General features: G+C 60.7%; 1 protein-coding gene across 3 annotated transcripts in view; it reads left to right on the top strand.

Annotated features, from left to right (window-relative positions):
* ERI3 (ERI1 exoribonuclease family member 3) overlaps window positions 1–11,050 on the top strand; it is a 122,988-nt gene extending 111,938 nt beyond the window's left edge. For all 3 annotated transcript variants that reach the window (XM_088526119.1, XM_088526117.1, XM_088526118.1), the window contains one exon: window positions 10,652–11,050. In XM_088526119.1, the coding sequence (XP_088382245.1) occupies window positions 10,652–10,734 (83 nt within the window). In that variant the 3' untranslated portion in view covers window positions 10,735–11,050. The remainder of the gene's footprint in view (window positions 1–10,651) is intronic.
* Window positions 11,051–16,387: the final 5,337 nt, after the last annotated feature.

Below are 16,387 nucleotides of genomic sequence, written 5' to 3'. Positions count from 1 at the left end.
ATGATAAAAAATAATCCGAGCCTGGAAAGGAAACATGTGTAGTGGAGTAAAGATTGAATGTAGGTGGATTGTGCCCTGGGGCGGCGGCTGAGAGATAGGAAGAAATGTCCTTCTGTTTGACACAGTGTGGAGCCGCGGCCCGGCCCCCCGCCTCGCCGTGCCGAGCGGTGCCGTACGGAGCCCGCGGGCCCGGGCACAGCCTGTGCCAGCTGCCCCACGGCCCAGCGTGGTCCCATCCCCTGCACCCTGCACGGACCCCGTCCTGGTGCCAGCGCTGGGGACGTTGTCACTGATGGGCTCCAAGGGGGCCGCGGCGCTGCGGAGCCGGCCGGGGAATCGCAGCGCCGCGTGGGCTCTTCCCCATGCGCTGCTCCCTTTTTTTTTTTCCTTTGGTTATGCTTCACAACTCATTTTATCAGCTGTCAGTAGCCAAATGTCTTTTTTAAGGAGTGGGTTATAGCCACTAATGTACTGAATGCTATTGCACTGGCTGCAGTTAGTGTTCCACGGCTAAATTACTATAATTAATGTTCCACTAGAACTGTTTGTAGCAGGCAGCTGCGGGGAGCCCTGCGTCTGGGCTTTCATAGCACTGAATTATCTCTCCTCCCCGGAGGAAGGGGCTCTTGCAAGGGGAGGGCTGAGGTCAGCCCTGGGACAGGCGGGCGCGAGCTCAGCGAGCAAGACCGGGTCCCCAAACTGTTCCCAAGGTGCCACCCCGCGTTCCCTCCCGTGCCCGGATCCCTGCTGCTCTGCGCCGCTGGAGCGCACGTGCCGGAGGTTCCTGTTGCAGCCCGGGTGGGGAATGCCACTGGGATGTGCTGCTTCTCCACTGGGATGTGCCACTTCACCGCTGGGATGTGCCACTGGGATGTGCTGCTTCTCCACTGGGATGTGCCGCTTCACCGCTGGGATGTGCCACTGGGATGTGCCGCTTCACCGCAGCGCCGCCGGCAGCCCCAGGACGTGTCCTGCCACCCAGCAGCCGGGCACGGGGGCCGTGCGAGGGCCCCAGAGGCTCTGCAGGGTCCCCGGTCCTCGCCGCGCGCATGGCTTCCTGGCAGAGACAGCCTTGCACACTGCTAGCCCGAGGCTTGCGGGGAGTGGGAGCCTGGGAGAAAGTGTGTCTTGAAGGTGAAATGCGGTGCATAGGGAAAAAAAAAGCTCTCCAGAATGATCCAGGAAAGGCTCCAGCTCCAATGGCCATGCCCTGCCTTCCACGGCAGGACGGGGAGTTTTCCTGGGGCCTAAGCAGTGTGCTTGAGCGTTGCTGAGGAGGCCCTGCGCCTCCTCTCCGCGCTGCTCAGCAGGAGCGAGCACCCGCGGCCAGCCCCGCTCGCCTGGCACCGCGGCTGCCCGAAGCGTCGCCACCGTCCCCGCCACCGCCTCCCCGCAGCAGGAGCACGGTACCGGCTGCGGGATCCGGCCCCTGCCCTCCCCGCTTCCCCTTGTGCCGCCTGGAGCAGTTGGAGATGCAGGGAAGAAATTTTTATAAGCGCGCGCGGACGTGCGCGCACACCCCTTGTTTCGCTAAACGCGTTTGTTCAATACCTGCAACAAACAGATTAGCCGGAGCTTTATCAGGGACAAGAGAAGGGAGAGAAATGTGATAATGGTTTTCAGCAAATCCTCGGGCTGTCACAGATTAGAGCACCAGGGCAGGGAGCATTATCAGCCCTTTCCTCCTCTCCCCCATCTCCTCCCCCTTTGTCTCCTCTCTCCATCGGATTTCTCCATCCAATCTATTGTAGCGAGAGCCGGGGAGATACAAGAAGAAGTCGGTTTCAATCTGATCCGCGATTGGTTTTCCCGGCAGCTGATCTGTGTTGCCGTATCGATCCGCGTGCCCCCGGCGCTCGTCACCTTGTTTGTCTGGAGAGGAAGGTGGCGGAGGCGAGGGGGGCCGGGAGGTGCCGGGAGCAGCGTGGGACGGAGGCGCGCGAGCCCTTGGAGCCACTTGAAACTTGATGCGTACGATTGATCCGCGGGCTGGAGCGCGAGGAGGCCGGCCCCGCGCCGCGGGAGCCCTCAGCACACGGGTTTAAAGGAGTGTGACCTTCCCGTTAAACCAGGGAATCGCTGGGAGGAGGGGGCCGACGGCCCCCCGGCCTCCCCTGCTCCGTGCAGGGTCTCGTGCAGGATCCGACCTGCCCGGAGGTGGCTTGTTGATCCGCAGGTGCCACCGGAACGGGCTCTCCCTGGCATCCCGGCCAACCAGGGAGAGCCCGGAGCACAGGGAAGGCTCCTGCCTGCAGCCCCGTCTCTCGGCAGGACCTTGCACAACTTCAGTGCTCAGCGTCAGCACCTGAGCTACCCCAGTGCGCGGGCAGCTCAGGTGCCTTCTCAGGAGGCCGCAGCTTCACGGGTCGCTTTTCCCTTCGTCCCGGCCGCAACGATCCTCGGAGGCCATCGCCAGCCAGGGCAAACCCATGGGATCAAGCTGGAAAATCTCGGACCGCCTGTGCACAGCAGAGCCCTCACACCTCTCCGACAGCTCCTGCCTGCAGGAAGCTCCTGGTGGAGCTTCCCGGGCTCTGCCTCACCCAAGGGACCCTGGTGTGGAGGTGGATGGGAGGGCAGGGAGGGATATAACAAGTAATGGCCCCGAGTGTGGAAACAGTGTTAATAAAGTGTATTTCACTTTTAATTTTGACATATAATGTAATGATCTTTTTTAAGGCCCTATCATATTATCTGCATGACTAGATTATTGAGTCTTCATCATCTCCAGATAAATTTATGACCAGGATGATGCTTGGAATTTATTATCAGTCAATAGAGCTCAATACTGTAACAAGGCGTGTAATAAGATATACATATTTAATGATCCGGAGTAAAACAGCCCCGCTAATGGGCAGGATGAGACGGCGGCTGGAGCGTTAATTTCCAGCCCCTGCGCCCACGGCCTGCGCGGGATGTCGTGGCCACAAGTAGCCAGGGCTCCCGAGGAGCCTCCGGCGGGTCCGGGTGCGGCGTGGGCTGGAGCAGCGCCCGGCTCCGGGGCTGGGACGGCAGCGCGGAGCAGCCGGGGCTGCCCCCGGTGCCGCCGCCGGCTCCGAGCGCCTGGGCGCCTTCCCCTGCTCCCGGCTCCCACAGTGCCCAGGGCCTGGATGGGGGCCTTGGGGCTGCACCGCTGCGTCTGCCGCACGTGTCTCAGCCAGGCTGAGCCCTGCTATCCAGGGCTCTTGTTGAGGTCCCCACTGTCCCAGAGCTCCGGCTTTCACCCCGTGTCCGTCGCGGGCTCCACGGCGGCCGCGCGCGCGTCCGTCCGCAGACAGCGCCGTCTCAAGCGGGGCCAGCCTCCTTGGCCGGGTTAGGTTTTGAGCTGCTGGTGCTGTTTTTTCCAGCCCTTTGGGATGTTATTAAATTAGTTTCCGAGGACTTTTAATAAGCACTTTTGATGCCTTTGAAGCGCGCGGCTTTGTGGGAAGATTACAGCCCCGCATCCATCTCGCTGGGAGAGAAACAATGGCAGCAGCTCCGGCGTCTGATCTCTCCCCGAGAAGGCGAGAGAGGGCTGGCCAGAGACAAAGAGGGGAGCTGCTGATTTGGAGCTAATGTTTAAAAATAGGTAGGTCTCCCTCCAAGATAAAGAGCGCTGTCCTTCTCTGTGTAATCGCATGCCTCTGCCTCGCCGGACCTGCAGAAACACCGCTCGCTTTATTGGAAGGATCCGAGTGCAGCGCTGCGGTTTGATTCCGAGGCCTTTTAAAGCAGTAACTAGGCCATCTGACCAAGCTTTAAAGAGCAGAAGAACTTTCCATTAGGACTCGCCACACAGTCCCGGCAGCACTGGAATTACATCCTTGCCTTTTATTTCCTTTCTCTGACATCTCATGTCACTCACAGGCAGGAGAAGCACAGCTTTATGAACTCTCCCATTTCTCCCTTGAAATTTCTCCCTAATTAGGGTCCCAATCCCTGCAGTGACACTGAGCCCACGGGCCGGAGCCGCACACGGAGTGGGGACGGTGGCAGAGGGTCCATCTGGGAGCCAGGAGTGTGAAACACCCTGCAAGAGCCCTGGAGCTTGGCCTTTTCCAGGGAGGTGCCCTAAATGTTGTCCCCTGTCACAGCAGAGCAGTTTGGGGATGGAGCTGGTGTGAGCGGCCCCGCTGCGGCTGGGCATGGCTCCAGCACGCCGAGAAACGGCACCAGGGGAGCTGAATTCCCTTTATCTGTGGATAACTACTGCTGCCTTTAACAGCCTGGAATAAACTGGCCATAAATATCGTGATCATAAGTGCTTAGATATGGCAACTTTACACTGAACAGAGGTTTTAACCTTCCCTACGGAGAATATCCAGCTCTATATCATTGACTGTTTCCATTCAGCTGCACGGCCGAAGACTTGCTCTAGGTGAGCTCTTCGGAGCAGCTGGGATTAGCTAACGCAGCCGGGTCTGAGCCCGGGCCAGCCCCGGTCTGGCCTTGCTCCTGCTTCCAGGGGAGATCCCGCTCCTGCACACAGGGCCTGGCTGCCACTGTGCATCCTGCCGGAGAGCCCGGGGGATCCATCTCCCCATCCTGTGGGGCCATGGGGAGAGCAGCTTCCCTGTGGGAAGGGAACACCCTGTATCCACCCTGCGGAGGCACCTGCCGGGCCTTGCCCACTGCCAGCCCCAGGCTCCGCTCAGCACCTACTTCCCATTCCCACCCAGCGCCCTGGGAAAGCGCCCAGGATGCTGAGCCAGAAACTCCTGCAGGAACTCGGCATTGCCGCTGGATCCACCGCGCACGAGCCTGAGGTGCCTCCTGGCACCTCTCCCCTGCCCCGACCACGACTTTATTTTGCACAGCGACTTTCAGGCGAGCTGTAAAACACTCGGACGAGTTAAATAATACACGACAGTGTACGGTATAAATTACAGGGAGGCAGTGGTGGAGCGACATTGTATGCTGAATAAATTAAAGGCTGCGTGACTTACAGGCGAGATTGATCTCCTGCCGAGCATTTTGTTTAGTGACGTGCTTGTCATAAGGGTGAGCTAATTACGGGCTCGGCAGCGCTCGGCTCCGGTGCTGGGGAAGGTGCCGCGCTCCGGGCTCAGCTTCCCACGTTCCCAGCAGTCGCTCTTTCCGAGGCCGCCGCGTGCCCAGCTCCCGGTATCCTGGCGCTGGCCCCAGCTCCTGTGGATCTTGCCAGAAGTTAGGCAGGGATTTTGCAATAGCGGGATGTTAGCTGTGAAGGGAGAGGGAATCTCCATCTCAAGGGGAGAGTTTGGTGCTTTTGGGGAAGGTGCTCGCGGGCTCCTCAAGGCCTGATGCCCCGGAGAGCACCCAGCGCAGCACCACGGCAGCAGTGCCAGGGCCGGGCCATTCCCCGGCCTGCTTTGCCCGCCGCAGTCACCTCGCACCGTGGCGCTCCAGGGGGGCTTCCCGCCCGCTCCGCGCGGACCGGGCCGTGCCGGGGGCTCGGAGCCCGCGCGCTCGGCCCGGCCCCGGCGCTGCGCGGCTGTCTGTCACCCGGCGGGATTATGAGTAGTGAGCGTAATGCATCGGCGTATGAATAGGCTTGTCTGGCTGATGGTGATGTATCGTTTTTCATTACTGCCTCTCAAGCCCTCCCTGCTCCACGTGTGGAAATTCTATTTATTCCCTAATTTGTAAAAATTCCCTCCTTATCTGATACCAATCAGGGAGGGGTAATTGGCTCTCCAGGGCTAGCGGCTGGGGTCCTGATGAAGAGATATGTGTGTCTGCTCCGGCTGTCCAGGCACCCTGCCCTGCTGCACCAGCGACACGGGCCACAATTAATAATGATTTGCAAATGGCAGACAAGCAATAACGCAGAAAGATGTCCAGCCAGCCTCCTGCCCGCCCCTTAATTTCCTTCTGTAATATAAATGGCACGAGAAAGAAAATCCAGCGCTATAAATTCTGAAATTAGTTATTCACCATAATAAATGGTTCCCTTTTTGGTGCGCGGTCCCCCCCATCCTTCCCTTCCGACCTCCCCCATTTCCTCCTCCCTGTCTGCCCCCCTCTCCCGCTACCTACTTCATTTGAGTCCTAATATGCAAATGCTGTAATTTAACGGGATGGTGAAGTTGATTTTCATGTTAACTTAATTACTTTGATTTATGAACGGCTGGAATGCAGACATTGCTACATCATTACGTATCTCCCACCCTCTCCCCTTTACGGTCCCGCTGACCCTCTTGCTCTTTGCTTTTCTTCCCTTTTCTTCCCTTTTCTCGCCCCTTCCTTCTTATTCTGTAAGTTTAGTGTTTTATTAGCTGCCTTTAAGTGGACATAAGTCCTCGCGACAATCGCATGATGTGGAGGACAAATTCCCCGTCCTGCCTTGTTTAATCGTGCCTGGATAATGGATGTATAATTGACTCATTTGAATGCTTTTGCCTACAGGAGTGCAGAGCATTAAATGTTTGATTGCCTTAATTTCCAAACAGATCATTATCCCCTTCTTACCCGCTCTTAATAAACACTTTATGAGGATTTTTTTTGTAAAGGAAAAAAAATCTCCACTCCTCGTACTTCTCTGAAGTGATAAACTCTAATTAAGTCTAATATTTAAAAATATGGTAATGGTGACTTGTTTGAATAAGTGGCCTGCATTTCCATAATTTCATTATTACGTAAAACACGCTAATTATTTGAAGTGCGCTTATTACTAAAAGAGAAATCTCCTTCTAATAAAGATGAAATTGGCTTTTTCCCGGGGTTGCTGAGCGCGCGGCTCCCCTTCCCTCCCGGCGGGCGACGCCGCTTTGTTTGCCGGGGGCCGCGGGGCTCCCGGCCGGACACGCCGGGACGAGGGGCCGGGGCCGCGTCCAGGCCCGGGGGAGGCCGCCCTGGTGCCGCGGTGATGGGCACGGCCCTCGGCCCGCTCCGGTGCCACCCGCCTCGCTGGGAACAGGGACACGGCCTCCCGCCACGTCCCCCGGGAATGGAGCGGCAACAGGTAGCGGGCACCGGCACCAACCGTGCTCCAAGGCTCCCCGCGCCGCGGGCGCCCGCCGCGGGGCAGGCAGGGGAGGCGCTGGGATGAAGTCAATATAAAACTAATTTTCCTTTCTTCGTGAAGAAATGAGGTGTGTGGCAGTAACGTAATTGCAGATAATGAGGTAAGTTATTCTTAATATTCTGCGCGTCGCTGTCAGCTCCACCGAATATACCTGCCGGCTGTCCGGGCCTGCGGAGCCCCTCGCGCCGCCGCTGCAGCGTTATTAGGCCATTTGTTTGGGAGCAGCCCGGCAGGACCGACCCGTCCTCCCGGGCCGGGCGCTGTGGGGCACCCGTGTCACCGCTGAGGCCGGGCACCCCGGTGTCCCCAGGCCGGGCGCGGGGCTCAGTGGTGCCTATGGACAAGACACGGATGCTCCAGGCCTGGTGCGGAGCGGGCGAGCGGCGGCGGGAGCCTCTCGGCACCGCGCGGCCCCGTCCCCGATGGGGGACATGAGGCCGTGCCCAGGCCCGGAGGAGGCTGCGTCCGGGCGGCCCCGTCTCGCTCTGCGGGAGCCCCTCGGCCAGGGGAGCGGCGCCGGCCGTCATTAGCAGGAACCTGCCATTACAGCAGTGACAAACGGCCCCTCGCCGCCCGCGCATCACTCCCGGTACAGACCATAAAGCAGGGGGACAGCTTAAATATGGACCTGCTCGGCTCGGCCCGGGGGGTGATCCGTCTTGGGCGCCCGCGCCGCCGCGGGCCCCGGCCCCAATTCCAGCTCGGCGCGGGCCAGGGCAGCGAGGCAGCGGCGCAGCCCCGCGCTGACCCCGTGCGCGCACACCACACAACACCCCTAAATCAATTGCATCTTATTATTACAATATCAATATACAATATTCCTACAATAACAGCATTGATTTTCTACTCAGAGGCTGCACCTAAGTCTGTTTTAAAGAGGAGGGAGTTAATAGCGCCCTCATTAAAAATCTATAGATTACCCCCACCCCAAAAAAAGAGGCGGCAGTTTATATTCATTAGGGGCTATTGAATATAAAGTAATATGTTTGTGTAGGACATTGGAGTAATGTGATAATCCGTCCGCATATCAGGGAGAAATCCACTTAGCAACCCTGTCAGCTTGACAAGAAAAATGTGCCCATAAAGTCGGGAATACATAGAGGGAGCGAGCACCAGGGAGCGCGGGGCCGCGCGCAGCGCACGGCGCCGGCCCGGGCGCCGGGGACGCCACCGCGGTGCCATCGTCCCCCGCCGCGGCACGTGGCGCTTCCTTGGGGAGCCCCTCGTGGGGCCGGAGCTGGGGACGACGCGGACGGTCCCGGGCGCCTGGGCCAGGGGCTGCCGGGGGGACCGCGGCCCCCGGCGCGTGTGGGGCCGGCAGGGCCCGTGCCCCCGGCGCGGTGGCGCCGGTGCATCCCGAGCACCGCGCTCGTGGGTTAAGCACGGAAAGAGCAGGAAGGCAATCCCGTCCGCGCTCTTTTAGGTTGTCAATTGCCATTTTGGTAATAGAAATTCCTTTCACAAGGTAACGACGGCCAGATTTAGAGGATTTCATATTGCTAATAATTCCCCAAACGGCCATCTGACTGTGTTGTTTTAAAAGCCGCTTAGTTTTTTGCTTTGGAGTTTATGAAAATCTCCCACTCTAATATCCCGAGAGCCAGCCTATAATTGTGTTATTAAATCAATCGGAGCGGATTACATTGTAAAATCAATAGATGGCTGTAATTGCATATTAGAAAGTTGTTCTGCTGTTGTTGATTTTTTTTTTACATGGATAATTATAATAAGCGTGTTTACCTTGGCGCTGATTTGGACTCCGTCTCCCTAAGTGACTGACGAGCGCTCGGCGCTCGCTCCGGCGGGGCCGACGTGCCGGGACGGCAGCGGGCGGCCGCGGGGCCAGCTCCCGCCGTGGGCACGCGGGGCCGGGGCGGCCGGAGGAGCTGGAGCGCGTCGGGGCGGCCGGCTCGGCGGTGCCGGCGGATGCGGCAGCCGGGAGGGCGCTCGCCCCCGCTCGGGCCTTTCCGCAGCGGTTGCCGTTCGCCGCGGGAGCAGCAGCGGCCCCGGTGCCCCCGCCAGCCCCGGGGGACGTTGCAGGGCCCGAGGGCGGCTCTGGGCCCCAGGCTGTGGCGGGCGGCAGGAAGGGGGTCGACCTCGAGGCAGGTTTCGTAGCGAAGCGCCCGGCTCCCTGCACGCACCGGCCCCGGCGCGGGGCTCCCGCCAGGCTCCCCGCTCCGCGGGGCGCCAGGCACAAAACCGGGCAGGTTTTGCTCTGCCTTGGCTTCTTTTGGGCGCCAGGCCAGGCCTGGCCGCAGGACAAGGGCATCCTCAGCCCCGTGGTCGCTCTGGCCTCGGTTCCTGCCAGTTGGAGCCGCCGCTTCCCTTCGTGTCCCGTGGAAGCCGCCTTTCCGGGGAGGGTTTCCCGGCTGGAGGCAGCAGGAGCGCCCGGGCACCCCGTGCCCGGCTCCCCTCCCGCTTTGGCCCCCAGGGAGGGACGGGGGTCCCCGCGGCGCCGCCTGCCACCTCGGGCATCGCCGGGGGCTCTGTGGCAGCGCGGGTGGCACCGGGGGACACGCGGGTGCCCGGAGCGCGGCCGTCCCCGCGCGGCACCTGCGGCACCGGGGGCTGCCGCCGGCGGGGCCCGCGGCGCTGCCAGCAGGCAGCCTGCTGTCTCCTAGACAGTGAAATATGGCCACAATTAGCCCGGATACAGTTCAATTATGATAAACAGCGTTTTCACCCTTTAAGCCGTGATTAAAAGGCCTCCTCCCGTTGATAGAGAGACCTAATTTCACATTATTATCGCTGTAGCTTGATTATAAAGCACTCCCTGGATTTACAGTTGGGAGATGGATGTGGAGGCTTCTTTATCATTTACACATCAGTAATGATGCAGCCTTCCTCCCGCCGGCACATCCGCCGCGCGGCGAGAGGGGCCCCCTGCGCCCCCCTCGCGGGGCGCCCGCTCCCCGCGCGCCGGGCCCCGCTGCCACACGCAAGTGGGCAAAGTCACCCTTACGGTAACAGCTTGATAAATGGGCGCGCGGTAATGAAATGGAGACATCAAGGCGTGGGGCGAGGAAGAAAGAGTGGTAATCGGAACGAGTGGAGCTGTCCCGAAACGGAGGGGAGCGGGAAGAAGGATCGCCTCTGCGCCGTGTGCTGTCAAGGGAGAAATTACACATTTACTCTTGCTTTTTCTTAAGGAGACGGCCCTCATAGATCAAAACATGGATTTACAAGCCAATTTTCAACATGAAATATAGACACCAGGAATCAATTTAAGCCCGGCTTCTATTTTAGCAAACGGTGCCTGCGTTTAGTCCCAGGTAAATAACACAAGCGAGCGCCTTCCCCCTCCCGGCTCGCCGCCCCGCAGTGCCCGCCGTGTGCGCAGCGCCGGCCGTGGCGGATGGGACGGGACCAGCCGCAGGTGCCGGCGCAGAGAGCGGGCGCCGCGGGCGGCCTCGGCGCGCTGAGGACGAGGGAAGGGGAGGAAGGCCCTTGTGCGACGGAGAAGGGCTCTGCGGGCCCGGCCGCCCCGGGCAGGAGCCTCTTTCGGTGCCTTCCCGCCCGCATCCACGCGGTGCCGTGCGGAGGCTCCGTCCCGTGCGGGCTGCGCGGCGGCTCGCGGGGCCCTGCGGCTCCGGGCACGGCCCTTGCGCCCACGCGGCCGCCCCACGCGGGCTCTAACCCGGCGCCTCTGTGCTCTCTCCGCAGACGACTGTAAGAACATCGCCAACATCATGAAGACACTGGCCCATAGAGGCTTCATCTTCAAGCAGACCTCCAAACCCTTTTGATCCCCAGGGCAGGCCAGGCAGGGCTGCATGCGCCCGGCGCCGGCGAGGCGGGGAGGACGGGCTCTAGCATCCAAACGGCAACCGAGGCCAGAGGAACCGACACAAATCTCAATTCAGCTGTTAACTCCAGTAGAGGTTGTATATATGGGAAGGCAAATCTGTGTAGACCTGATGTGACTCCCTCTCTGGGCTGCTCCGGACATTATGCCATGCTAGCGGACAGCCGCGTAGGGCGCTTGCACCACATTTTAGACTTGTAGTTTCTTTTCTTTGGCTCCCCGATTTCCATCCCCGCCTCCATGTCCCACCCCGTCCTCCCTCTCCTGCCCCATAGCCAGAGCATCCCCCGGCATGGGCCGTCCCCACCTTCCCCTCCTCTTTCTTTTCTCCGGTTTTATGTTTTCAGGCCTCGACGGCTGCTGCGGCAGCCCCGCGCGTGCCCAGGCTGCGCCCCCGGCGCCGCAGCGGTGTCGAGACGGCCCCGAACCCTCCCCGCCAGCCCCGGCCTTTCCCCGAGCGCCTTCCTGCCCTCTTTTTGAATCAACACTAACCCCTCTCTGACTCCTGTATGTGACAAACGCGATCCGTCTCTTTATGTTCAAGGTGAAGTGCCTGTATTCTCCGCTGCAGAGCCCCGGCAGCCCCCGCGCGGGCTGCGGGGCCCCGGAGGGCTCCCTTCAGCGGGGCCGGGGCCCAGCGGGCGGCGGGAGGAGGGAGGTGCCCGTGTCCGCGCCGAGCCCCGGCCCCGGCCCCGGCCCGTCCGCTCGTGCCTCTTGCGGGGAGGCTGCCCGGCCCCGCCGGGCCGGCCCCTCGCACCCGTCGCGCCGTGGGCACCGGCCGCCCCCGCTCGCGGCTACCCCAGCAGGGCGGCTGCGCGCGGGCCCAGGCGTCCGGCCCCGCTGGCCGCCCGCGCGCCCCTCGCCGCCCCGCGGCCGCTCAGCAGCAGCTGGCTTGTTGCCTGAGAGAGGTGCCGAGCACATCCCCGCCGGCTGGGTGGGCTCCCGGCCGGCTGGGGGGCAGCCGTGGGGCGGGCCGGGGGGGCGCGCGTGTCCCCCAGTGTCACCCGGGGCCCTGCTGAATGGAGCCCTCGTGCGGGCGCTGACCTGCAGGGAGGCTGCAGCCCCGGGCCCGTGCGTGCATGGCCTGGAGCGAAGCCGGTGACGGCAGCCAGAAGGGCAATACAGGCACTGAACTTGGCGGTACATGACTGCATGGTGTGTGGTGTTCCAGTTAAACCAACCGATAATGCAAACCCAGCATTTTCATTGTCTAGTTATTCCAATCCTTGCTGTAAATGTGCCACATGAATAAAGTTTGGGGGTAAAGGAGCCCGGGCTGTGCCCATGCGTGGCGAGTGCTTGTGGGGCGGGAGGGCAGCGGGCAGGCGCGGGGGGCCGAGACGGGGGAGCCCTGCGGGTCCCGGAGCGCGACGGTGCCCTGCAGGGCCCCCGCCTGCGGGAGCAGCGCCCGGCACAGCTGCCTGCCCCACACAGCTACATGCGAAGAGCAGCTTTGGGGGCTGCAAAGGGAGCCCCAGCAGAGCTGCGGCAAGCGGCCGACTCGCAGCACCACGCGTGGAGGGTTCGCGGTGACGTGGGGCACCGTGTCCAGGGCAGGGCCCCTCAGAGACAGGGTGACGGGACAAGGGGGACGTGGGCAGCTCCCTGCGGGAATGGCAGCCCCGGCCCGCTCGCTCCAAGCACAGGTCGTGGGGCTTCTTCTGGCTCCCCCCATGCAGCCCCGTTGGGTTTATTGACCTATTTTTGATGGAGTTGTCTAATTAGTTTTCTATGAAAACTAAGAACTTGGCCTTTGCCCTTTACTCCTGCAGGCGCGAATGTGACTCAGAGGACGTTGTCAGGGCGCATCGATCGCCACCCGCGCCGGGAAGGCAGCGCCGGGAGCCCGAGTGCCCGTCACTGGGAGCACCCCAAGGTGCAGGAGCCCAGAGCAGGGCAGCAGCATCCCCGGAGGGCGCGGGGGCTGCAGTCACTGCCACCCCGGGTGGAGGGAAAGGGCCCGAGCGAGTCTGGAGCGCCCGGCGCTGCGGTCACCCTGACAGGGGGGCCCAGGCGCTGGCGCCTGCTCTCCCACCCGCACTGGGCCTTGCAGGGCTGACAAGGACGCGGGCTCAGGTGCGAGTGATGGGTTCTGTATCCACAGGGACGCGCACCAAAATCTGGCATATTAAGAAAAAGAAATAACACCGCAACAAAACGGCAGCCAGCGTGCCCGCCTGCCCCACAGCCTGTGCTGGCAGCGAGCGCGGCGCTGAGCCGGGGCCGCAGAGCTGGAGCCCTGCACGACGAGCGGTACCGGGGCCAGCGCCCTCGTGGGGACATCACCACCCAGCACGGGCAGGGGCTGCGCCAACGTCCCGCCTGGGGACAGCCGCCTCTGCAGCGCGGGAGGGTGTCAGGAGGCGGGCGCGGAGCTCTGCAGCGGCCCAGCAGCCCCAGGAGCAGGGCCTGGAGCGCGCGGCCCCGGCGCGGAGCAGCTCCCGGCACGGCGGCTGCAGCTGGGGTGCTCGGAGCCTGCAGCCCTGGCGGCACCTCCGCCCTCCAGGGGAGTCTGGAGCAGCTGTGAAACAGCCCCGGAGCAGCCCGGAGCAACGGGCGCCTGAGGGAGCCTCACGGCTCCGCTGAAAACCTCCAGCACGCGGCGACGGGCCCACGCTGAGCACGGCCCGCGGGGTCCGGTGACGCTCCCCACACACGGAAAAGGCAGCAGGGCTGAACTCGGCATCCGGGGAAAGATGGGGCCACCCAGCCCAAGCAGGGAACGTAACCCTGGCTCTGCCATTGCATCTGCAAAGCGATGCGCTGGGCTGGGCGCTGCACAGGCTGCGGCCACCGCCACGGCCTAGGTATGCACGTATGTGTGGCTGCATGAGAGGGACTCTGGGTATTTATATGTGCATATATGCACGTATGCATGAGCGGCCCTATGTATGTATGTAGGGCTGCATGAGAGTGGCTCTGTGTGTGTATATTGGGCTGCATGTGTGTATGTACAGCTACATGAGAGCGGGTGTATGTGTGTACGGTTGCATGAGAGCAGCTCTATGTATATGTGTACGTATGCATGAGCAGCCCTATGTGTGTCTGTAGGGCTGCACGAGAGCGGCTCTATGTACGGCTGTATGAGAGTGGCTGTATGTACGTAGGTATGGCCGCAGGAGAGCAGAGCTACGTATGTATGTAGGGCTGCATGAGAGCGGCCCTATGCATGTCTGTATGTATGTATGAGAGCAGCTCTACGTATGTATGTGTGAGAGTGGCCCTCTGTATGTAGGACTGCATGAGAGCAGTCCCATGCATGTATATATGTGTGAGTGGCCCTATGCATGTATGTATGTGCGAGAGCAGCTCTACGTATGTATGTATGAGAGTGTACATACATCCATAGGTGTGTATGCAGGGCTGCACAGGAGTGGCTCTATGTATGCATGAGAGCAGCTCTACGTATGGATGTAGGGCTGCATGAGAGCAGCCCGATGTATGTGTGTATGTACGTATGTATGTTTGTGTGCATGAGAGCAGCTCTACGTATGGACGTAGAGCTGCATGAGAGCAGCCCGATGTATGTGTGCATGTACGTATGTTTGTGTGCATGAGAGCAGCTCTACGTATGGATGTAGAGCTGCATGAGAGCAGCTCTATGCATGTGTGCATGTACGTATGTATGTTTGTGTGCATGAGAGCAGCTCTACGTATGTATGTAGGGCTGCATGAGAGCAGCTCTATGCATGTATGTACGTACGTACGTGTGTGTGTGCGCGGGAGGGGGTGAGCCCCTGCCCGCCCCGGCCGCGCACACGGCAAACACAGCGTGGAATTTGCACGGCTAAAGTTAAATACAACACACACGGATTTCGTCAGAGGAGCTGGCACGGCTGCCTCGCCAGGATCCGATTAATAGGGAAATAAAAGGGCCAGGGAGCGCACACAACAGTGTGAACAGATGCCCTATAAAAATCAAATACATGGTAATCAAGGGGACCAAAAGGTACATTTAAAAAAACAAAAAGCCACCCTGGAAACAAAGGAGCTGGGCGCTGGAGCCTTCCTGGGAAGGCTGTGGAATTAATGGGGAAGAGCACATGTGTTTGATAATCTTTATATGGCAAAAGACCCATCTTTCAAATATGTCACAAATTCATATTAATCACCTTCCTATTGCCTTCTGTGGCGCAGCTATTCCAGTTGCCTTGGGCAAAATTGGGAACTGTCTGGTTAAAAAAAATGTTTTACATTATAATTTACAAGAGCCTACAAGTCTAGTTTCTTTTAATGGGAAGAACGATTAAAAAAAAGAGAGAGAGGAATATATATACACCCTGGTATATATACACTATATATATATATTAAAATATATATATATATAAAAGACAGATATTGTAACTCCATCTGGAAAGAGAGAATGTTTGATCTTAACAATGTAACTTCTGGCTTTCAAACAGGCTCAGAAAACAAGAAGTCAGCAGGAGTTCAGATAAAGGAAGCTTAAAAGTCAAATAATTCTGACTCTGAACCCGAGACTTCTTAGACTCAAGGTCTTTTCCTTTACCCATTAATGGGCTGACTTGTGAGCTCAGGAACAAAGTGCTGCAATGTGAGGATTTCTGAGAGTCACTCATTACAGATCACTGAGTGGAGTCTGAGTTGCACAAATCAAAGGATCCAATCTGGAGTAACTGGCTGAACTTCTGCTTGGAACTAATTTGTTCCGAGCTGGTCTCACCTTTCACCTCCCGCGGCCCCGTGCAGGGTCCCTCGCGGGGTCACAGCGCCGCGCGGGGGAGCCGGCCCCGCTCAGCGGCCAGCGCCGGCCCGGGGCCCTCGCGGGGACGGACGGACGGCGGCAGCGGGCGCGGGGGCTCCCGGCCTTCCCGCCGGCACCGCTCCCAGCCTGGGATCTCGGGATGCGCCCGGCGCTGCCCAGGCCGGCAGGGACTCCCAGGGCCAGGACCGGGCTGCGGAAACGCTGCTCACGGGGCCGTCCCACACCCAGGGCACTGCCACAAGCAGCGCCTCCGGTGCCACCTCGTTCCGCAAGGCCGGGTCCCACGGGGAGCTCGGCTGCCACGGCCGGGCCCGGCAGTTGGGGCTCCCGTGCGCCTGTTGCCCCCCCGTCCCTCCGACACCTGGAGCAAGGTGCCCCCGGGGAAACAAACCTGGCTTCGGAGGAGCAGCTGGTTTGGAGACCGCACTAATCCAAGCTTAACACAACGCGTGGAGGGACACGGATGGGCAGCGCTCGGCGCCAACCCGATTCTCGACTTAACTCGGCGGCGGGGAGATTAAACGGCTCCCCGAGGGCCCCTGGCAGCTCGGAGGCAAAGGAGCTGCTGCAAGTGGGGAGCCCAAGGCTGGGGCGGCCGGGTGAACCCGGCAGAGCGAAGGGCAAGGACGGCCCACGGGAGCGCCCGCGGGCCGCACGTCCCGCAGCCAGGCTGCCCTCGACCCCGCGTGACGAGGGCTGGGGACAGGCTGAAGGGCTGGGGCACCGCACGCACGTCCACAGGAACCAGCCGTGGCAGCCCCACGTCCCGGCGCTGCTCCATGGTCCCTGCCCCGTTCCCCTTCTCCTGCTCCCACGGCGCTGGGCAGAGCCGTCAGGACGGGGACAGCCGTGCGCGCCCAGCAGCACC

The sequence above is a fragment of the Tinamus guttatus genome, unplaced genomic scaffold (genome assembly GCF_059628265.1).
Source record: "Tinamus guttatus ecotype Peru unplaced genomic scaffold, ASM5962826v1 Tinamus_guttatus_pri_ptg000242l, whole genome shotgun sequence".
In the NCBI taxonomy this organism is placed as follows: Eukaryota; Metazoa; Chordata; class Aves; order Tinamiformes; family Tinamidae; genus Tinamus; species Tinamus guttatus.
Note: the sequence above shows the minus strand (reverse complement) of the source record. Positions and strands in the feature narration are given on the sequence as shown.